Source organism: Macaca mulatta, chromosome X, assembly GCF_049350105.2.
Source record: "Macaca mulatta isolate MMU2019108-1 chromosome X, T2T-MMU8v2.0, whole genome shotgun sequence".
Lineage (NCBI taxonomy): Eukaryota > Metazoa > Chordata > Mammalia > Primates > Cercopithecidae > Macaca > Macaca mulatta.
In genome coordinates, this window is record NC_133426.1 from 138,546,110 (window position 1) to 138,570,887 (window position 24,778).

Genomic DNA, 24,778 nt, shown 5'->3' on the forward strand with positions numbered 1-24,778 from the left:
TTATTATTAGATAGTTACTCTTGACTTGTGAGTTACTAAATATGAGTCCGGGAGCAGACAAGAAAGTGCTAGGATGGAGGAAAGGAGTGGGATGAGGTATATTAAAAGGGATTTTTCTGATATAAAGACTAGGAGAATAAGGAAACTATTCCATTAGTTTTTTTTCTCCTTTAAGTTGTATATAAAAATAACTTGCCTATAGAATTGCCTCCTTTCTTTGAAGTTTGTAGTAACATTATCTTGTAAATATGTTGGACTTTAAAATCAAACAAAATAAACTTCTCAAATAGAATGCTATACCTTCTAGGAGGACCATTAGAGAAATTTTGAATGGGTCAAAAATGGAATTCTGGTTCATTAACTCACCCTGGTATTAGTACCATCCTTTTTTGTTTCAGCTACCCTTCAATTCTACTACTTTTCCTCTCCTTGGCCATACATTTTCACTTGCCTCCCTCCTTTTCCTTGTTGTGTAACTGTCCCTTTCCTTAGTAAAATAGGCCAGAACCAATCACTTCTGAAATTGATTAAAACAAAAGGAAGAACATAATTATAATTTATTTTTTAATTACCTGGATTTTCCATCACACTTTATTACAATAACATTCATTTCCTGGCCTGCATACATGCAAGAAGCTATGACAAAAAATAAATTCTGGCAGGAAATATTAGATAAACAAACTGACCTGTTAATGTTTCTCTTTTACTAGATATAGTAGATAGTTAAGAATATAGAAGTTATAAGTAAAACAACAGGATATTTTTATCAGGTTTATGTCTGGCTCTAGAAATTGATTTAATTCATGAATTTCCTAGGTTTAGAATTCTGCCAAGTCCTAGATTAATTCTAAACTTGTATTCTCTTGAGAGGATCTATGCCACCACCTTGTTCCTGAGGCTGTAGGAGGGTCATGCTCCCCTTATATATGTTATAAAAATGGAAGTCTTTAACATATTACAAGACCATTTCTACTGGGCCCCACACAAATAGTAAAGACTGAAATATTCGTTCAGTGTTTTTTAAGAGCACAAAGATCAACACATTCACAATCTACTAAATTACTAAATGCCATTAGAAGCCAATTCCAAATGCCAACCCATACTGTCACCATTCTTCAGCATTGAAGAACCTGATCTTCACTCACAATGTCTCTGTGTGGAAGTATGCAGTGGCGATGACAAATACCCACCTCACCTTGCCACAGTGCTGGGGAGGAGAGGGCATGTTCTAGAGTCCCTTCAGAGGTACTGGAAGAGTGAAACTCAAGGAACGAGGCAACAGCTGGATCTTTCATAAGGTAGGTGTCAAAAATGAGATTTTCTTCAGACCAATGAATATGTAGTAACCAAGAAAATGGTTTCTACAAGTTTCATTATTTTCTGCCTAAGTCGGTAACATGGAACTGGCTCAGAAATGTCCATAGGTTCACACTTTTAAGCTAAAAAGTAATTACATGGTTTTAGTGAAGTCCTGTCTTCAGCAGTTGGTGTGTTGAAAGAAGCATCTTCATCTTCTTCATCTAACTGTAGACTACCAGAAGACAAGCGGATTCTGGCCATGGGTGACCTTATTTCTTTGCCATACAAAGCATAGTAGTCTGGTTTAAGAATCTCTGATTCAGAATCACTGGATTCACTAGCTACATACCTTTCTGCTGTACTTTGATCCATTAGAACTGCTGGCAACTCCTGCTCTGCAAACATATATGTAAACAGCTCTGCTTTACGACTGAGAGCAGGACAAGGCCCTAAAGGTCTAAATTCTGACCCAAAAGGAAAATGAATAGTTTTCATGTCTGATTGGCTCTGGGACCTTTTAGGGGTTTGCTCTTGAATGTTAGATACAAATGCATCTTCCAAATTTGGGTCTTTCTCTTCTAGACCTACATTGATGTTGCTCCTAACACTAGTCCCAGCTATAGCTTCTTGGAGTCCTTGCAGGTCTTGCTGAAAGCTCTTCATTCTGATATTCCTTGGGCTTCTTTTGGCTGGCTTCATTGCAGTGGGCTCTATATAGCTATCTGGCCTTGTCCTTTCCTCTGCTCTGATTGGGGACCGTCTGGGCACCTGGAGTGGCTTGTCCACATAAAAAAAGACCTGGGGAGGCATAATACCAACCTGCTGACCTGTACAAGGAATATAGGGCACATCCATGTAAGTTAGCTGCTTTGCTGGACTCACTTTGCTTGTGAGGCCAGAAGATGTGCTCATGTGATTACCAGCAAACTTACAGCTCGTTTGGAAGGAGCTTAGAGGACTCCTCTCCGAAAAAAAGTCTCTGGGATCAGGGTTAGGATCAGGCTCAGTGTTAAAGACAGGGTCTGTATAAATAAAAGGGAAAGAGGAACTGCTTTGGGACTGATGTAGCAATGTGGGATCCGCTTCTGGTTTGGAATGCTCCAGTTCAGTTGCAAATGTCACCTCCACTGCAGAGTTCCTCCTCCTACTGTCCAGCACCGGCTCAGATGCATGCACTCCCTTCACATTTTGGTAGTAGCCACCACCATATGCTAGTCTCAAATCTTCCACCTTGAGACAAAGGACACATTGGTGAAAGAAGGAAAAGGCCATTTGGTTAGGGCTGGGGGAGGGATCTAAATTAGCCTCAAAGTTTGAAAGGTAGTTCTTCATAAAGTCATTTAACAAGATCCATGTTCTATTCTAGGGTAGATAAATATATAAAGAAAGGGTAATAACTTGTACCACATCCCAGTGCATGTGTTAAAAAGTACATGTGACACTATTCTTTCTCAGTGCCATCCTACTTCCAGACTCTGAGTGTATACACTACAAGCAGTTTGGTTTAATAGCTATATTAATGAACCAGGAGTCCTGCCTTTTAGTCCTGGCTCTGTCTCTGATTTGCTGTGTGACCTTAGACAAGTCTCCTAACCTTGTTGCTCCAGTCTCCTCCCTATTTTCTGTAAAATGGTGGGAGGAGGGCTATGAATGGTAGGAGAGGTTCATATACTAAATGGCTCCTTTCATCATTATGCTTCTGATGTCTTTTGGATAAAAACTGCCAGTGACTTGAAGGCTTGAGGGTTTATGAGACCTATAATTATTTTTTAGGGAAAGTAAAATAATAATAATTCACAATTTTCATACTAAAAATGTCAAAGGAAGTCATCGTCTCACAGTTCCAGGGGAACAACACTTTGTCCTTAACTTACAAAACTACACAGGAAAAGTACTCTAAAACTTTAACCCAAGACCTTATACCTTCCTCTACACCTTAAGATTTTCATAGGTAAAAAGATGGAGCTTTCAGTTTTGAAAATTCAAAGCCATAGAATTCATTTGGATCTGCATTTTGCAAGATGTTAGCAACACAGGTTGCAATTTGAAGATGTGCCAGAACCCTCAGTCTATAAGGTACACACCAGTGGTAGTTTACTAAATGGTCTTCTATTGGCAGGAAAGACTGAGCTGACAGACCTCCCCAGGAAGCTAACCTACTCGAACAGAGTAACCCTTTTACACACTGGGACTCTGACAGAATCAATCCTTGGAAGCATTTGAAATTTGCACAAATTACATTTATCTAAAGAAGTAGAAATTTTCAGAAACCTTACTTGTTTTGACACATCAGAGAGGAGGTCTGGTGAGGACCTGCACTGTCGTTCATGGTACTGAGATGGGTAATGTTTCCTGAAATCCCCAAGAGAAGTCATTGAAATAACCTTCATGTGAATACCAGGATACATAGAAATCTCCAAATTCAACATAAAATCAACATGAGCAAGAGAAACAAAATGATGTACCTTTCAAATGGCAAGCTCTTCAGCCTCCCTTTTCTCCCATATTCCAAAAGTTGCCTTTGGGTTCTTCCACTATCATAAGGAACAATAAAAATCCTTAGTTCTAGCCATAAACCAATAGGGTGCCAAAACTTGAAAGCCTCATTTATTGTTGAAATCAAAAGACTAGATGAATGACATATGTCATGAATCTTTGACTATCACAATGATAATACCCACTTATTCAAGGACCAGGCAGAGAACAACCTCAACTACTCAGAACGCAGGTATTTATTTTAAAGGCCTCTGAACAGGGTTATGTAACAGCTAAAAATTGTGGGCTTTACAAATAATATACCTGGTCTGGGCATGGTGGCTCACACCTTAATCCCAGCACTTTGGGAGGCTGAGGCAGGAGGATGACTTGAGCCCAGGAGTTTGAGACCAGCCTGGGCAACATAGTGAGACCTCATCTCTACAAAAATAATAAAAATTACCTGCACATGGTAGTGCATGCCTGTAGTCCCAACCACTTGGGAGGCTGAGGTGGGAGGATTGCTTGAGCCCAGGAGGTCGAGGCTGCAGTGAGCAGAGATCATGCCACTGCACTCCAGCCTGAGCAACACAGCGAGACCCTGTCTCAAATAATAATAATAATAACAATATATTTTCCTTTAAAGGCTTTTCCTGTACCACCAAATCAGAGTCAACTGACTGATTTTCCATACTACTTTGAATGAGGTTACTTATCTGGTTTCCCAGTCCACAGCAGAAGAAAAGCAGCTAACTAAACAGTAGAAGAGGATTGTTCTAGTCAGGCATACACTAGCAAAGAAAGTCAGATCATGGCCGGGAGAAACATAAAAATAAAAAAAAAAATCACAAGAATTGGCCAAGCGCCATGGCTCACGCCTGTAATCCAAGCACTTTGGGAGGCTGAGGCAGGTGGATTACGAGGGCAGGGGTTCAAGACCAGCCTGGCCAAGATGGTGAAACCCTGTCTCTACCAAAAGTACAAAAATTAGCCAGCTGTGGTGGCCCATGCCTGTAATCCCAGCTACTTGGAAGGCTGAGGCAGAGAATTGCTTGAACCCAGGGGGCGGAGGTTGCAGTGAACCAAGATTGCGCCATTGCACTCTGGCCTGGGCAACAAAGCGAGACTCCATTTCAAAAAAAAAAAAAAAAAATCGCAAGAATAATAAAGCCTAAAAAGTCTGGACCATTTATCACCTAAGTACAGGGCCTTGACATGCCTCCCCTGCCCTGAGGCCATCATTGCACTACAGCTGCCTGCAAAAGATAATACCTGATGTTTATAATAACTCAGGTCATTAAGAAAAGGGCAAAATATGCTCAGTATCATCTGTTTAAGAAGGCAGAGATTTGTAGAATACAGATTGGAAAGATTCAATCAGAAATATGTAAGTTTCATAGATCTTAATTTTTACTGGGGTAGGATACCACTCTTTGAAAAAAAAATCCTTTATGGGGAAGCTTTTAATCAGAATTTAGTACCTTAGCTAAAAGTTTTGAAAACTTCCTCCAGTGGATTCCTAGGCTGATGTATTCAAGCAAAGACAAGATCTTAACCCAACCTTGCTTTGATTCCTCCAAAGTGTGACCTGTAGTGAGGAGCCTCTAGTGGCATATTGTTCAATTTTCTAAATCTCTTATCCCCTCCAGTGCTTTCTCACACTAGCTTTCACAACCCAAAGGATGTTGAGCTTTTCTTTCCATGGTTTGCATATAAGTTAAATATAAGAGAAACAGTGGGTTTATAGAACATGTATTCTCAAACTGCACACATCCACCCATCCTTGCTGAGACTCGGATCCTACCCCTTAGGTAAGGTGTCCCCCTCTTTAAGAGAAACAGTGGGTTTATAGAACATGTATTCTCAAACTGCACACATCCACCCATCCTTGCTGAGACTCGGATCCTACCCCTTAGGTAAGGTGTCCCCCTCTTCCTGCCTCCTAGTTAGGAATCATTGACTTAATGTGTCACACAGAGAATGAGTAGGAAACGGTGTGATCCTTGATGTGATTGAAATGGATTCTCTGTTGCTTCTAGAATGTGAACTCCTCCTAAACCTCCCGTGTTATTGAAAAGAAGCAGTGTAGTTTGCCTATGTGCATTGTTTAATTACCTATAGCGGAAACTGGAACCCTTACTGCAGAGTAGGGTTTTGGGCTTTGATTTGGGCTCTTCCGAAAGCCTAAAGAAAGCATGGTACTCCACACAAGTCTTCCAGAAAGCCTTGCAGGCATCTCGGCTGGCCATGGTGAACACCAAGGTATCCTTGCACAACACCTGTGTAAACCAATTTCCATCAAGTAAAACATCCTTCAAGAATATCAAAGACCTTCAAATCCCAATGCCTTCCAAACTATTGCTCCATTGGCCCATGCAGCTTCTGATTTTCCACTTGGCTCCCTGTAGGTTTCACACCTACTGAAACCTAATGATTGGCAACCTTTCGAGGAACAGACAGGGCAACTGCTCACAAACAGAGCCTTCTCTAAGAAGTAAATCTTGCTTTGCACTCTCCCCTCACCTTAAATACCTTTTTTACTCACTCTTCTCTGCCAGAAACATTTTTATAAAGTTGTAAATTAGATTAAAATGATGTCAAAGGGTATATCTTTCCAAGGTCAGGAGAAGTTATAAATGACCAACAGGAAACAGGAGGGAAGAGAAGATTTCCTTATAGATGGAAGGGTTTATAAGATGATTACATGTACATAAGTCTGTTGTTTCCTTGAGGCAAGGTGTCTGTTGCCCAGGCTGAAGTGCAGTGGCATGATCATCACTCACTATAACCTCGAACTCCTGGACTCAAGCAATCTTCCTGACTCAGCCTCCTGAATAGCTAGAACTACAGGCATGTGCCACCATACCTGGCTAATTTCTTTGTATTTTTATTGTTGTTGTTGAGATAGGGTCTTGCTATGTTGCCCAGGTTGGTCTCAAACTCTTGAACTCAAGTGATCCTTTCACCTCAGCCTCTTAAAGCACTGGGATTATGAATGAGAGCCACCACATTCAGCCCATGAGTCTTTTTAGTGTAACAGTTAGAAAAACTTTTTCCTCTATAGGCTGTCTTGTACAATGCTCTATATTGCTCATCTAGCATATTCTAATCTTGGCTTTCCATACCTAAAGTTCAAGTTTGTCCCATCTCCTGACACTATATGTACCCATCACATGGCATGTTTGCAGCCCTGTTTTCAGCAGCCCCATCAACCCACTGCACTGACCCCACTTCTCTCATTCCTTTCCAGGTTCCTGCATGTAACCTCTGGGGCTCTCCATGAGCTTCACACTGAGTCCAGTTACTTGAACTGCTCAATGAACACTTTTCTGTAGGGTCAAGATGCAGAGAATAAAATCCAAACTGCTGGATCTTCAGTAGGTTAAAAATTAGTTGGTACACACTTTTTATTTTCCTTATGGTCATAAAAAAATTCCTTTCTAGACTAAGTGGCTCATGCCTGTAATGTCAGCACTTTGGGAGGCCAAGGTAAAAGGATCACTTGAGGCCAGGAGTTCGAGGCCAGCCTGGGCAACATAGTGAGACCTTGTTTCTACAAAAAATGTTTTTAAAATTAGCAAAGTGTGGTGGTGCATGCCTGTAGTCCTAGCTACCCAAAAGACTGAGGCGTGAGGATCACTTAAGTCCAGGAGGTTGAGGCTGCTCTGAGCTATATGTCACCACTCCACTGCAGTCTGGGCAACAGTGAGACCCATCTCTAGAATAAAAGAAGAAGAAGAAGATCATTTCTAGCACCTTTGTCTCACCCTTTACTACGTAACCTTGCCCAATAATTGTTTATTTTGCTTACTTGTATACCTGACTCCCACATCCTGCTTGTTTTTGGCATATACTAGGTGTTCAGTAATTTTTGCTTAAGGAAGGTAATTAAAGATACTTTATAAAATGGAACAGATAACATCAAATCAATTTGTTCTTAGTCCTAGATCTGGTCACTCCCATTTGACTCATCAAATCCCTAAAAAATAGTTTCCAGGGAGACTTGCCTTTCAGCCCAGTTGCCCCATTTTCCTATTACTTTGTTAATTCTAAACTGCCAACCAGATTTCTTAGTGTTTTACCTTTAGTAAAAAATGATTAAAACTCTGGTTGATTTCATTAAAGGCAAAATAAAAGACACATAATCACTCAGGGCCAATCAGCTTTCACCATTTACGTTCAAACGATTTGCAGAAACAACCAAAAAATTTCCCAGTGAACAGAAAGTAAACGAATTTATTAGGAAGCTACTTACCAATATATTGGCATGAAGTTTGATGAGAAAATGCTTTCTCTTAAAACTCAACTTGCGGATTTTAGCCCAGTTAAAAGTATTGATCTTTGTATTTCCCTACAATAAAAAATGTGGCAGATTTCAGAATGTATTAACACGAGTTGGTTTGTAAGACAGTACAAACCTGATAGAAAATGCACTTCATAAAAGGGACCGCCCTTGACCCATCACTTCAACAGACTGATCCTGCTGCACTGGGTAGGAGCTGTGGTCAAAGAAGGCATTTCAGGTGGGACACAAGGATGCTCTGGAATGCAAGCAAGAAGGGGTATGCCTAGGGAAGGTTTCTAGCCAGCACAGGGAGATCACAAGAGGAAAGGATTACTACAATAGCTTCTCTAATCTCACCCCTTTCCCATGTTTCCCGATTCATCTGCTAAAAACAATGTCTTCTTTCTCCTGACAGGAGCTCAAACACCTTCAATAGCTCCTCACTGCCCACATCACATCTTGGCCATATCTTGCTGCCTCATCTATATTGAATATATAACCTTTGTTTCCACTAATTCCAAAACACCCTTTCATCCAACTCTATACCTCTCTCCTGCAGTCTCCTCATTTTCCTTGCCCACAATGCCTTCCACATAGTCAAGCCTTCTTGCCAGCTCTGACAGACCCTTCTCTAGGCTATTCTGTTTAATTACAGCAGCCTACACCCATTTCCAACTCCTCTAAACTCCCTTGGCTTTCTGGTCAGCCCAACCAGCTTTGTTTTTGCTTGTCTGTTGTTTGTTCAACAGGTCATCTATTCACGTGGTCTGAAAATCAGAGGTATACAAAAAGATATATATAGAAAGAAGTCTCACTCCCACCACTGTCACCCCTATTTCTGTCCCCATCTATCCATTCTCTACAGTTAACTACGTTTATTAGTTTGTCATGTACACTTTTCATGCAACTACAAGTAAATATGATTGACCATTTCCCTTTCTGGCTGGTGATAATACTGAGGGGTGAGATCACCTTGGAAATGGACACCCAAATTTGAGCCAAGATAACCACCCGTCACTAAAGCCGAAGGGCTTGAAAGGAAAGAGATTTTACCCGTAACACCAGTACTCCCATGTGAGCAACAGCCAGGTAAATCTGCATCCCTTCACCATCACTGGCGGGGTGAGGCCTGATGCCATACATATCCAGCTTTCTTGCTATGTCCAGTAGCAGAATGTCAGATTCTGCTGGGCTCCTGCCACTGAAAGGGGAAAGAATTTATGAGCCTAATAAATGCCACAAGAATGACATTTCCACTCTGAGAGCTCCGTGAGGAGCTCAGCATTTCACGGAGCCTGAAACTTCTCAGGTTTAAGGGCTTGCTCTTAAGAGTCCATTCCCAGCTTTAGTGTTCTCTACTGGGGGAAGCAGGTGCCAGTTGAAAGTACTTACATGTGCTTCTGATGAAAGTGCATGATCTTGCTCTCTAAACAGTCTTGGTTTGGTAAGTACCGAGTTTGTGCCAGATGCTTCCTATCTGTTTCTTCACGAAAGTCTCCAAGTTCTGCTGCATGACAGGAAAAAGACATTTTTCACATTACCTCTGAGGAACTTAGCAATGGAGCATCCAGTATACCCTTGTCCTCCATCAAACAGCCCTTTATTTGCAGCCAGAGCAGTCCAAAGCCTCCAACCCCACGCTTTATGTATATTTATGTTTCTATAGGGGTGTGTGTGTTTGGGGGTTCTACTGGCTCTTTTTCTGTTTGGAAGCATTGCAGTCTTAGTACAGGAAGTCACAGACCAAGTATAGATCTTAAGGGCTCCAAGATCACAGTTGAACATTTTGTTAGATTTTTCTTCTACCATATTGTATATATGATCTCTCTTACTTTCAATCAGCCACTGGTATAGGTGGAACTATGTCCCTACCCTCTGCTAAGTTCATATGTTGGAGTCCTAATTCCAGTAGCAGAGAATGTGACTATATTTGGAGATAGAGTTTTTAGGAGGTGATTGAGGTAAAATGACTCCATTAAGGCAAGCCTTCAACCAATCTGATTGGTATCCTTATAAGAAGAAGAAATTTGGGCACACAGAGAGACACCAGGGATGTGAGTACACAGAAAAAAGACCAAGTGATAACACAACAAGAAGGCAGCCATCTGCTAGCCAAGGAGAAAGGCCTCAGAAAAAAACAAACCTGCCGACAGCTTATCTTGGACGTGAAGCCTCCAGAATTGTGGAATATACATTTCTGGCATTTAAGCCATCCAGTCTCTGGTATTTTGTTATGGCAGCCCTAGAAAACTAATACAGTCATCCAACCCCACTCCATCCTGATCATATATTATCAAGAAAGAGGAGAATAAATGCCAACTACATTGCAAGCCAATTCATCACTCTGTACATTGGGAGTCTAGTAAATCCTCAGCTATCTGAAATCCCCAACAGATGAATCATTCTGAAAATCATTCTGGCTTTTCCAAATAGCTAGCAGTTTATCCATGATCATAATTTGCTCTTTTCTAGATGCCTCCACTTTATTTTTATAAAACATCTATTATAGCACTATGTTTACAAAGGCATTTAGGACTATGTGCCCTTAACCTAAATTGCCTCAGATTGTTTTGATTTTTGGATTCTTTTTTCTTCTTTATAATTTGTGTGCCTTTTTCCTCTCTGTCAGATTTATATGAATCACTTCCTGGTCACTGACTTCCCCTGAAGTCAAACTTTAGAATACTTTGTTCTCAAGTGAGACATGTAATCTAACATAAAATGAGAAAGCAAATATCCAAACCTGCTAGCATTCTATATACTGTAAGAGTAAATAGATGTTCCATGGAATCCTATGGTGCTCTTCTATTGAATAAGATACATGGACAATAGTATACCTATTTTGAGTGCTGGAGGGCTGTTTTTTTTTTTTTCTCTTCTTTCTTGGTTTTCCATTTGTGTTTTAGACAGGTGGGTGTATATCTGTATCTCAAAAATCACAATATAATGAAAATCTCCATATAGTAAACATTTTTAAAAAGACCAAAGAAATGGCTCGTTAATTTATTAATTTAGTTTTACCAATACTGATAAATGTACAAATCACATTAAAATCCAATAAGGCTCTGATGGTTCCACTGATTAATTCTATCAAATATTCAAAGAAGAAATAAATACCAATTCTTCACAAACTCTTCCAGAAAATAGAGGAGTAGACACTTAGCAACACATTCTATGAGGTCAGTATTACCTTGATACCAAAACAGGACAAAAACATCTTGAGAAATGAAGACAACAGGTCAACATTCCTCATAAATACAGAGGCAAAAATTCTGAACAAAATACTAGTAACCTGAATTCAGCAGCATATGAAAAATATTACACACAATGAGTTGAATTTATCTCAGGACTGCAAGGTCAGTTTGACATATGAAAACCAATGACTAGAATACACTATGATAATAGAATAAAGGACAAAAATAACCCACACATTATCTTCTCAAGAGATGGAGAAAAAGCATTGCACAAAGTCTAATACCCACTCACAATCAACAAAACAAAACAAAACACTTAACAAACAAGGAATATACCAAATGGTGAGAAGCTAAATGCTTTCACTTAAGATCAGAAATAAGGTAAAGATATCAAGTGCCTGCCACATCTATTCAACATTGTACCGATGGTTCTAGTCAGTGCAATCAGGCAAGAAGAAGAAACATAAAGAATTTGCACTGAAAAGAAGGTGGTAGAACTGTCTTTACTTGCAGTCAACATGATCCTGCATGTAGAAAATCCCAACGCTGAGCGTGGTGGCTCATGCCTGTAATCCCAGCACTTAGGGGGGCCAAGGCAGGAGGGTCGCTTGAGCCCAGGAGTTCGAGACCAGCTGTGGAAACATGGCAAGACCCCATCTCTACAAAAAAACGTAAAAATTAGCTGGGTGTGGTGGCATGTGCCTGTGGTCCCAGGTCCCAGCTACTTGGGAGGCTGAGGTGGGAGCATTGCTTGAGCCCAGGAATTCAAGGCTACAGTGAGCCATGGCCATGCCACTGCACTCTAGGTTGGGTGAATGAGTGAGGCTCTGTCTCAAAAAAAAAAAAAAAAAAAAAAAAAAAAAGGAAAAAAGGAAAAAAAGGAAAGAAAAAAATCCCAAGGAACCTATGAAAAACTACTAGAACTAATACATGAGTTCAGCAAGGTAGCATGAGATAGAAGATCAATATAGAAAAAGTAATTGTATTTATATATACTAGCAATGAATAATCTAAAAATGATATTTTTATAAAGTTCCATTTACAATAGCATCAAAAAAGAATAAAATAATGAGGAATGAATTTAATAAAAGAAGTGTAAGGCTTACACACTGAAAACTGCAAAATGCTGCCAAGGGAAATTTTTAAAAGATCTATATAAATGAAGAGATAGTTCATGGTCACAGACAAGAAGATTCAATATTGTTATGGTGGCAAGTTTTCCAAAAAATGATCTATAAATTCAATGCAATCCCCATCAAAATCCCAGCAGGCTTTTAAAAATAGAAATTTACAAATGACTTTAAAATTTACATGGAAATGCACAGATCTCAGAATAACCAACCTATTTTGAAAAAGAAGAACAAAGTTGGGCAATGTGTACACCTCCTTATTTCAAAGCTTACCCCAAAGCTACAGTAATTAAGACAGTGTGGTAATGGCATGAGAATAGAAATATAGATCAATGAAACATAACTGAGAGCACAGAAGTAATTCCTTACATTTATGGTCAATTGGTTTTTGACAAATGTGCCAAGACAATTCAATGAAGAAAAATAATATTCTTTTCAACAAATGTTGCTGGGACAAATGGACATCCACGCACAAAAATATGAAATTGGACCCCTACCTTACACTATACTCCATGCAAGCGCACAAAAAATTAACTCAAAGTGGATCATAGATCTAACTATAAGAGGTAAATTTGTAAAAGTTCTAGGAGAAAATCTTTTTGACCTTAAGTTAGGCAAAGAGTTCTTAGATACAGCACCAAAAGAATGATCCACTAAAAATATACAGAAAGTGAAATTCCATCAAATTTTAAAACTGTTGTACTTCAAAGGATATCCTTACAAAATGAAAAGCCAAGCCACATATTAAAAGAGAAACTTGCAAATTGTGTATCTTATAAAGGACTTTTAATCAGAATTTATAAAACCCTCTTAAAACTCAATAATAACATAAAAACTCATTTAAAAATGGGCAAAAGATTTGACTAGGCATTTTACCAAGGAAAACATTGGAATAAGCACATGAAACTGTGCTCAACATCATTAGTCATTAGGAAAATGCTAATTAAAATTGCAGTGAGATACTTCATACCCATTAAAATGGTCATAATCAAAAAGATATACAATACCAAGTGTTAGTGAAGGTGTGAGGAAATCAGAAACCCTGTACGTTTCTAATGTTATTGTAACAATTTAAAAAACAGTTTGGCAGTTTCTGAAAATGTTCAATATAAATATATCATAAGAGCCAGCAATTACACTCCTTGGAATGTACCCAAAAGAAATGAAGACTTGTATCCACAAGAACACTTGTGTGCCAATGCTTATAGCGTTATTCATAATAGCTAAACTGGAAAAGAATCCAAATGTCCACGACCAGGTTAATAGATAAACAAACTGTGGCTCGGCGCAGTGGCTCACTCCTGTAATCCCAGCACTTTGGGAGGCTGAAGTGGGTGGATCATGAGGTCAGGAATTCGAGAGCAGCCTGACCAACATGGTGAAACCCTGTCTCTACTAAAAATACAAAAATTAGCCAGGCGTGGTGGTGCCTGCCTGTAATCCCAGCTACTCAGGAGGCTGAGGCAGGAGAATTGCTTGAACCCAGGAGGTGGAAGTTGCAGTGAGCCAAGATCGCACCACTGCACTGCAGCCTGGGCGACAGAGTGAGACTCCGTCTAAAAAAAAAGGGGGGGGTAAATCCATAAATGGAATACTACTTAGCAAAAGAAAGGAACAAACTGCTGCAACTCATGTTAGAGTATGCATTAATTTAAAAATCATTATTTTGAGTGAAAAAAGTCAAATGCAAAATACCCATATTTTATCATTTCATTTACACGAAATGTCCAGGAAAGGCAAATCTATAGAAACAGAAAGCAAATTAGTGTTTGCTTGGGGCTGAGCGTGGGAACAGGGCATGACTGCAAGTAGGGATGGATGAGAGATGTCTTTTGGTGTGATGGAAATGTTTTAAAAGTGGATTGCGGTAATGATTGCACAACTTTGTAAATTTGCTAAAAATCATTGGGTTGTGCATTTAAAATGGGTGAATTTTATGATGTGTAAATTATACCTCAATAGAGCTGTTTTTTTTTAAATAAATCACATGCACAAACATACACACACACCCCAATTTTCCAGTTTGTTAACCACAAATCCCATGTTGACCCTAAGAAAAACAAAAGCACATAAGGCTGTGCTTATTTTTCTCTCCGTACAAGACTATAGCAACCTAAGAACACAATTATGACATACGAATGAGTAAATATCTCCAGTAACAGAAGGTGACAAATGTTATAAGCACCTTCACTGTTACCATGCTGGTCCAAACTACCATGGTCTCGCTCTCCCGTAATATCCTTTTATCTAGTCTCCCCACTTCCACCATTTCCTCTTGAGGTCTGTTTTCACCACAGCAGCCAACATGACCCTGTCAAAACCTAATTCAGATTATTTCACTCCTCTGCTTAAATTGCTTCAATGGTTTATCTGCTCATTTAGAGTTATGCTATAGGTCTTTAATACTTTTTTTAAAAAAAGAGATGGCCAGTTGGATGTGCACTCCTGGCCTCAAGCGATCCTCCCACCTCAGTCTCCCAAAGTGCTGGGATTACAGGCAGGAGCCACCACACCTGACCCTTTAATATGCTTTTAAGGCCCTCATATTTACTCTCTTCCTCTCTTACTGAGCTCCAGCCAGCCACAAAAGCCTTTCTGATGTTTCTTGAACACCCCAGTCATGCTCTCACCTCAGGCCCTTTGCACTGGATATTCTCTTTGCCAGGATTCTCTTTCACATGATTTTATTGCATAGCTTACCCTCCCACCTCCTTCAAGTCTTTGTTTAGCTGTCATCTTCCCAGTAAGCCTACCCTGTCCACCTTATTTAAATATTTATGCTGGCTAGGCACTGTGGCTTACGCCTGTAATCCCAGCACTTTGGGAGGCCAAGGCGGGAGGATCACTTGAGGTCAGGAGTTCAAGACCAGCCTGGTCAACATGGTGAAACCCTGTCCCTACTAAAAATACAAAAATTAGCCGGGTGTGGTAGCATGTGCCTGTAATCCCAGCTACTGGGAAGGTTGAGGCAGGAGAATCACTTGAACCTGGGAGGTGGAGGTTGCAGTGGGCCGAGAACAGCCTGGCCGATAGAGTGAGACCCCATCTCATAAAATAAATATTTATGCCAACGTTAACTCTTGTCCATAAAAGAAGAATAAAATTTAAAAATATAAATATTCAGTATCTGCCCGCAGAATTCCTCCATCTCCCTCTTACGCTTCATTTTTCTCCATTGCTCTTATCACATGCTGCCACGTATTATATAATTTATTTACTTATTTTGGTCATTGTCTGATTCTACCCCACTGCCAAAATGTGAGCTCCACAAGGGCAAGGACTTTTGTCTGTTTAGTTTATTGCTGTGTTCCCAGTGCCTATAATAGTATCTGGCATGTGGTAGGTACATGATACAATTTTCTTGAATTAACGACCAAGAAGAGTTACTGAGGGAGTTCATAAAAGAGGGACGCTTCATTTGAAATGCACAACTTGTGTTTGGGAGGGAGTGTCTGGCTAGAGTAGGAGGTGTGTAAGTGAAACCAAAGGAGACGAGAAAGTTGGAATGTGGAGGTTCTTGAATGCTTAAAATATAGCGGGTATCCAACAAATATTAGATGAATGGAAAATTAGACAAATCTAGTTGTGTTCTGCGTACCACGTTAGAGTTCGGTGAAATAGTCTCACTGGGATCAATTGCGAAGAACTACCTAGTTGGAACTTTAGCTTTTTTCCATGGAAAGAGTTTCTACTGACAAACAATATCCTCTAGAAAAGCTCAAGTGCTCTGTGCTATGCCTGAAATGGCCACTAGGGAATGCTCAAATCCTTAAGGCAGAACTGTTAAGCATGAAATTGGGCTCCCCCGTTAGAGACTGCTTGGGAGCCCCAATCCTCTGACTGCTGCCTCAACAGGCAGCTAGTGGAGAAGGATGTCTTCTAGCACTGTTTCCTCTACCTGCTCTACCCTGTACTCCCACCCCAGTGCCAAAGTACAATACTGGACATGACGGTTAGTGTCCTCGGCATTCAAGACCCTTCAAAATGGTGCATTTTCCATCACTTCTTCTAAACAGACCCTATGTTTGGGCTATACTGGGTCATTTTTCATCCTCTATATATGCCACTTATTGTCCAACCACCATTTTTGTTTTCATGCTGTTTCCTTTACTGACCAGTACTAATCCAATTCCTATGTGTCCCTTTAAGGCCCAGCACAAAAGCTACCTTCTCCAACAGCCTTCCATGATTACCATTTCTCTTACTGCCCCCTGCCTTTCTGAGATCTTAGAGCTCTCATTGCTTGTCCCTGTCAGGAGTCACTTGGTAAACACTTATTCAGACACTGTCCCTATCTAAGCACTGCATTCCGGGGCTCTGGGGTGAAATTAGAAATCTGCCATTTCTGGACTATCAGAAAGGTAAAGTACAGAGGTAAAAAATGAACTTAAGATACAAAAAATGAAATTTTGATCCTGCAGGACTAGTAAGAAACAGCCTATTCTTTGGAGGCCTCTCTAGAAGGGAGAAAACATCCAGCTGGCTTTAGAAGAGATACTATCTCCAGCTGCCTACACCCTGCCCTTGGGGCTGTAGGAGCAGCCTGGCCTGCCAGGCATCACCCCCCTCCCTGCAAGGCCCCTGCTATTCTCCAGACCACTTTCTACCTACCTTCGTTATTCAGCCTAGTCCAGCTACTTGTTGGTTGTTAGGATATGGGGAACGCTAATAAATGCCTGGGGCTTTTTTCCCTTTTAGCCTCTCACTGCCTGCTGTACTCTGTGCTTTGTTCTCTGAAATCATGATAAAGAGCAACAGGGAAATCACAACAAACGTGACTATGTGCCACAGAGAGCATGTATCAGAGAAGTATCCTGGGGCAAGCAGAGGGAGTGGGGACCTGTCTGGCAAAGCCCATGCCCAGATTAGCCCAAACCAGCTCCTGGACAGCAATTCCAGAGACGGTAGGAGGGTAAGGTTGGACTGGGGTAGAAGAAAATCAGCATTTACATTTAATCCACAGAACCAAAGGTATTCTTGTCACTATTTTAAAGACAAGGAAACTCAGGCTCAGGCTATGCTGTTTCTCTGTATCTTATCCAGGCTTTCTCTCCTCTGTAAACCCTAACACAGTGATGGGCGTGTGTGGGGAGCTCAGCTCCTGTGCTTGGTTCTCTACCTGGCTGATAGGTCCCAAAGCAGACAGACATTTGCTACTTACATTGTAAGATGTGAGATACCATCAATGCTGTACAGTTGTCACTGCATGGAAGCCTTCCTAGAGCCAAATCCTTCTTTATTTGAAGAGTAAAAAGATACCTGCAAAGAAATTGGGAAGAATCTCTTGAGAAAGAAACAGGAATAAGAAAGAAGCATTTTCTTTCTCCCAGATCCAAGATGATTCAAGAAAGGAATGGTGCCCCCAGTCAGTCAGATGCCTTTTTTGGGGTGGTGAGTAATGCATAGGCTTTGCTTCAGCCCCAGACCAGACCTGGACCACAACTTGGCTGATCGAACACTTTGGCAGGCCTCACAGCCATTAGGAATCACCCTGGCCAAATCCTCCCGCCAACTTGAGGAAGTTGGCCAATCATCCTCTGGTGGTTTCTGCCACGTAGCAAAGCCACATTCCCAGCTAGAGAGAATAGGAGATCCAGCAAGAACAAATGCACTCAGGAGGCTAGTAGTGTACAGTTTACAAAACGCTATCAAGTACGCACTACCATAACAACTTAGGTTGGTGGAGCAAGAAATGATCACCCCAGTTTACAATTATAGAAAGAGAGGTGCTAGGTGATGTTGACAAGGTCATATCATCCAAGGATAGTGAATCTGTGGCTAGAACTTAGGTCTGCCCCTGAATTCAGGCTGCCTCCTGTCCAAAAGACTGTGTTTCAGAAATGAAGAACTTGGGGCTATGCTTCTGCCTGTTATTCCCTTTGCCTGGACCACCTTCTCTGTATCACCAGTGCCCAACACATAATTTTACAGAGTCAGTATAATTAATGTTTGCTGACAAGAACTAAACCAAACTGCCCTTTATCCCACCAAAAGCTCATCAGGGACCTATGAAATGCAGCTTGGTATCTAGGGCTCTGCTAAACAGATAACATTTATCGCACAATTACAAAAAAGTCATTCTCAAAGGAGAATCAAATTTTGGAAAGAAATGTGTATAATAAAGACTACCTACCACTAATTACCTTCTTACATGGTCCAAGATTGGTTCCAATATTTTATTTATTTATTTATTTATTTATTTATTTATTTATTTATTGAGACAGAGTCTCGCTCTGTTACCCAGGCTAGAGTGCAGTGGTACGATCTCAGCTCACTGCAACCTCTGCCTCTGGGGTTCAAGCGATCCTCCTGCCTCAGCCTCCCTAGTAGCTGGGAGTACAGGCATGCACCACCATGCCCAGCTAATTTTTGTATTTTTAGTAGATACGGGGTTTCACCACGTTGGCCAGGCTGGTCTTGAACTCCTGACCTCAGGTGATCCCCCAACTTTGGCCTCTCAAAGTGCTAGGATTACAGGCGTGAGCTACTGCGTCTGGCCCCAGTATTTTGTTTTATAAATTAAAACACTGAGTACTGTGGGTATTTCCCTATAAAAATGTGATTTTCTAAATAAAGGTCTATGTGGACTTCCTTTTTAACCAATTAAGCCTTGAAGGCAATGTAGTGAATCAAAATTAATCATAAGTGATACATGAAAATCTAGATTGAAAAAGCAGATAAATTAGTAGGTGATTATTCAGTTTACAAAAGTGTTCATCATTATACTCCTTCAAATTATGAGCTCCCCTTATACATTAGAAACCATTCAATTAGAAAAATTACATTTGCACACTACTCTCAGAAACCCACGTATTAGCCTAGACAAGGCATCCTTGTAAACTCAACTACAGTTAAGTATTATTTAAATGGACCAATGGGAAACAAATAAATGAAGCCTAACCTTTGCCATTGCCTGTTTTCAAATATAGTTGTAAATGAGAATAATCAGCTTGAGTTGCTAAAGGAAAGGTGAATTTCGTTTTGCTCCTAGCATGAAAGAAAGGGAACTTCTTGTCATTTGACACGTTCCTTGCTGTTAAGAAGGCAGCTGCCTGCTACAAATACCAAATCCTTGCTCTGAACAGCTGATGAATCATTTATCATCACATTGATTTTCCCGTTCTTTATTTATTTATTTATTTTTGGAGTGGGGGGAGTTTATCTCAATCAAAATTGGTCACAATTTGAAACTCGACTGAAATGGGTTAGCAAATGCACATACATATATATACCAAGGTATCAAGTTATTTGGGAAAGTGGCCTGTAGCTCACAAATGTGAAGAGAGAATTAGGGTAGAGAAAGAGGGAAAGACAGGCTTGTAAAAAGCGACTTTTGCAAAGGCCGTTGAGAAAAGTCTTTACAAAAGGGGCAAAGATTGAACTGGCCATGAACTCTTTTCGGGGGAAGACATCAAGGAGAATAACTGGCAACCTCCGGCGATCTTGGACAAGTCATTTTAGCTCCCATGACCTATCTCTTCATCTGTAAACTAAGAGGGCTCGATTAGATTATCTCTCAGACCTCTTTCATGTATAAGAGTCTAAATCTAAGCCAGGTATGGTGGCTCATGCCTGTAATCCCAGCACTTTGGGAGGCCAAGGCAGGGGAATCATTTGAGTTCAGGAGTTCAAGACCAGTCTGGGCAATATAGCAAAGCCCCATCTCAAAAAAAAAAAAAAAAAATGTGTAAGTTTAGAAAATAGAGTAAGGTTTGAGGAGTGTTTTGTTGACAATATGTTTTTGCAGAAGTAGGTTTACTTTGTAATTCTGAAGGACATTTTTTCATAAGTATTTATCATCATTACAGAATATTTTGTCTTCCGTGAGATACATTCACAACCCCCACATTTTCAGTTTCCATGGAAATCGGCTGGCATTATACCTGTGCTGTTAAGCTGCCCTCTCTGACTGAAACACAGGTGTCATGAAGGACAGCACACTCATTGTTGTAGTAGTTAATGGCATAATCCCCAAGTGGATGCCCAGGCTTGAACTTCTAGAACACCCCTCTTTCTTCCTGTAGTCTCCACCCTTTGGAAGATGAACACCTGGGGAACCAGCTAGGCCCACCCTCTCTCCAGATCCTCACCATCTCCCAGAGAATGACTTAAAGCCAAGTTTTGTGAGAAGGGCCAGAAGCACTTGCCCCCAATAAATGGAGAATAATGATTCTTAAGTAACATCATGCAGAGATACACAGGTAATCACTATACCTTGTAAGTTCTTCCCGCAGATGTCCAGGGTCCACTGGGAAAAATTTCACCATAAATTTGAAAACAATCTCCTTAGGATCTTAAAACACAATATCTCCATAAGTTTTATTTAAATGTCCATCACAACAGTTATAGGTCCACACACACACACACACACACCCCTCTCCTCTTCCCTCCCCTCCCCATCACTCCCTCCTACAGACTTCTATGTTTCCATTTATCACATGTGTAAAGTGTCACAATTTCTGGATTGTGTCTCTATGTGTACAGCGATTAGGAAAGTTCTCCCACCCCTCTTTCTACCCTGTCTTCCTTTGAGTTTATTTGTATAAATGTGCCCCTTTGGGACCTACTATGTCCTCTCCTAAGAAGTATCCCATTTATAGAAATACAGCACTTGCTAGTTGGGATTCTGCATTCCTGACTGAGAGAAGGGTTCAACTTCAGCTGAGGCAGGTGTACATTACCGGGCCTAAGTATCTCATAAAGAGAATTCGAAGCACGATGGACTGATGCCTCTATCTATCTTATAATATACATTAAGAAAACACATATGCTTATCTTCACACCTGCTTGCATTTGAAAATTAACTTTTACACAAAACATAAATGCACACATGCAGCATTAACACCATTGATTCAGTAAATATTTGTTGGTGTCCATTATGTGCAAAGCAGGTATTGGGAGTAAAAAGACAACTAAGAGCTCACTGTCTAGTAGAAGAGACAGACATCTAGACAATTACAACACCCTAAAATGCTATAAGCACTGAGTGCTGGGGAAGCAGAGAAGGGAGAAAAGAGTTTGGAGGAGGTCAAGGATGTCCTCCTAGAGGACTTGAGACCCGAGTAGAATGGCCAGATTTAGTGAATAAGAAGTGCAGCACTCCCAGTTCAATTTGAATTTCAGATAAACAACAATTGCATGGGATGTGCTTATATAAGAAAATTATTCTTTGTTTATCAAAATTATAATTTAATAGGGCATTCTGTATTTTATCTGCTAAGCCTCCATCTGAGATTAGTTTTGTCAAAGTCAGCAGAGGTAGAAATACGAAGTGGCTAGTGGCAGGGACGAGGCTAGGAAGGAAGCCAGATTTCAATGCTTTGTGTACCATCCTAAGGAAATGGGACTTTATTGCTTGAAGGGTAGGTAGTAGAGAGTCATGGAAGCATTTTAAGAAGAAGAGTGATGTGATCAGGTTGGTATTTTCAACAGATTTCTTTGGGAGTAATGTAGATGATGAATGGGGGGAATGGGTTTGGAAGCTGTTGGAATAATGTGACAGGTGATACTTACGCAGTGGGAACAGACAGAACTTTGGGAAGCACTAACATGTAAAGAGCAGGTAGTGGAAGATGAACCAGTAAAAGAGACATTAAAACAGTGCAAAATCCTGAAAGAAATCCGCCTGCCTCAGAAACATCTGTGGAATTCTGTAAACATGCAGGTTGTTGGCAACCCAGGAATAAGGCCCAGGAATCGGCATTTAACGAGAAACTCAGGCAATCCTAATGCACACTGAAACTTGAGATCCATCACACTAGATTGTAAAATATAGGGAGAAAATATTTCATACATAGTAGGCACTCAAATATGAACTAAAGCGAATGAATAATGCTTGTGACAGGATATAACTAAAGAATCTTCAGGCAGACAGTGAATGGCATTGCAGATTGACATCAAGGATGCTCGAAGATTTGCAGTGCCAGAAAATGAGATATATTCCTCAAACCAATCCACAGAGTACTGTAATTACCAGAGTTCTTCAGATTTACTCAAAGATCCAGCAGCATGATTTCTTTCATCTCAGGCAAAATTAAAATAATTTTCTAAATTGCTGAATTCACTGGATGTATTAAGGATTGAAATAATATCTCAAAGCCCTTTTCTCCCCTTATATTAAAATGAGAAATTGTGTGAGGTTGCTGAAACCTTTTTCAAGCTCTAACTGTGAACTCTATTCCTTAAATGCTTTTCCATACTTACTTTTTACCTGCTTTATTATGGGCTTCAAAAGTTCCAACCAAACCTGTAATAACATTAATGAAAAAATTGGTAGAGCATGGCACTGAGCAGAGTTTTTTTTTTCAGTAATAGATAAAGATTAACATGAAATAAACAAGTACCAGGACTATTTAGACTTCTAAAGGTAGAAACAAACAGCAATGTCAAATAGGTGGCATACCATGTTTAATCTGCCCCCTTATATTTTCCCAATGACAGTGAACACTGTTGATCTATAAACTCTTTCTTGTTGACATTTGAATCACTGCTCCACTGCCTTAGTAGGATGACAGAGGTGTCACATACATGGCTCATTAGTTGCTACAAAGACTAATGAAGGCATTTGGCTCCACATTTGAACCCTCCAGTCCCCAAATGCCAGTCTAATAGACATAATGAGCCTTTCTGGGAAGGTGCCAGATCACAGATATACCAAGGCAGGACACAGCAGAAGAATATCACGAATGTTAGGGCCTGAGAAAGGAGAAAGGAGACTCCTCTGAATATTCACTGGTGAGGTTAAAAGTCTTAATTCTGCAGGTTGAGGTCCAGGCTCTGGAAAGGCAAAATTGCTAAAGCATGCATAGCTGCTCACAGAGTGACAAAACAGGAACGTGGGGTAAAAGAGTTTGTGTTTGGCAAACTGAGGTGACTTGTTGTTGTTGTTGTTGTTTTGAAACAGAGTCTCACTCCGTTGCTCAGGCTGGGATGCAGTGGTGCGATGTTGGCTCACAGCAACCTCTGCCTCCCAGGTTCAAGCGATTCTCCTGCCTCAGTCTCCCAAGTAGCTGGGATTACAGGCATGTACCACCACACTCAGCTAATTTTTGTATTTTTAGTAGAGATGGGGTTTCACCATGTTGGCCAGGCTGGTCTTGAACTCCTGACCTCAGGTGATCCACCTGCCTCAGCTTCCCAAAGTGTTGGGATTAGAGGCATGAGCTACCGCACCTGGCCAAGGTGACTGTTAATAAACAAAGAGGAGGAACACTAGTTATTAAATCTAATCATGTTGCAAGGGTGCACATAGTTTTTCATTTTTCAATCAGGGAATTGAACCCTGTATACCTAGCCGCAAACTGCGTTTAGAAGCAATGCTCGACACAAAGAACCCTATAATGAAACCAACTTACATTATTTCCAGAATGGCTGCAGAATTCTAATCCAAAATACTCCTTTTCAGCAAGATTTAGATGGCTGCAACTCAGGTTAAACAATGCCTTCCCAGATGACTTTTGCTAAACAAAACAAAAAGATGATAGCACAATTTGCATTCCTAACCCGATACTGTTACTGCAGCACAGAATAAAGGGTAGAAGTCACAAGACTCTCTGCAAGCCCTGTTTCCTTTAAGCACTATTTAGAGGACCTGCATCCTTTTAAAAGATGTTGACCTTTACAGATAGATCCACGTATCTGTCTGTATGCTGTTTTAGCGACATCCCTAAAAAAGTCTCATGACAAACCATCTTGGAAAAAAGAGAGCCTTGCACTTAACTATGGCTACATCTGCAAATTTACCCTTTCAATGGAATTCTTTAATCAGTTCATCCCATGGGCAATTTGAATGATTTCTTCCAAATTGACAGATAGTTTAGTCAAGATGTAAATCCGACCCTATTACTCCCCTGCTTGAAATCCTTCAGTAGCTCCCCCTCAGGATAAAGCCTGTACTCCTCAGCACAGGAGACTCAGCTCTCTCTCCCTCCTGTGGCCATGCCTGCCCCTCCAGCCTCTTGCCCACCTCCTCCTGACACTTTCCTCTAATAACTGCAGCCTGCTCTTAGTTCCCCATACCTGTCCAGTCATTGTGTGCCTACATGCCACTGCTCATGTCATCCTTCTCCATCTATCACTCTTTCCACATTTCTTTGGTTTGGCTTACTCCTACTCAGCTCAGATGTCATCTCCCCAGGGAAGCTTTCTTCAATCCCTATCAGCCGCAGGCTGAGCCAAGGGCAAGCTCCCCTATGCCTCCAAACACCCTCACTTACCTCAAGCCTAGCACTTCTTGCCCTGGATGTCTATCTTCCCCATTAGACTGAATTTCTCCATAGCAGGGACTTTGCTTTATTTTTCTTGTTACTCACCAGTTCTAATTCAGAGACTGGCACATAGTATTGGGCTCCTGAATGTTTGTTGATCCAACATGAAATTGACCATATGATTATATG

General features: G+C 40.6%; 1 protein-coding gene across 1 annotated transcript; it reads right to left on the minus strand.

The window, feature by feature from the left end:
* Window positions 1–562: 562 nt before the first annotated feature.
* Window positions 563–24,413, minus strand: FRMD7 (FERM domain containing 7). The gene is made up of 12 exons (XM_077988421.1): window positions 24,402–24,413; window positions 23,738–23,842; window positions 22,587–22,629; window positions 20,598–20,676; window positions 17,545–17,642; window positions 9,452–9,566; window positions 9,113–9,260; window positions 8,030–8,125; window positions 5,890–6,053; window positions 3,765–3,833; window positions 3,576–3,651; window positions 563–2,529 (listed from the first exon to the last, which is right to left on the minus strand). Exons 1-12 carry the CDS (start codon window positions 24,411–24,413, stop codon window positions 1,435–1,437), a joined length of 2,100 nt encoding a protein of 699 aa, XP_077844547.1. The 3' UTR covers window positions 563–1,434.
* Between the last annotated feature and the right edge of the window lie 365 nt (window positions 24,414–24,778).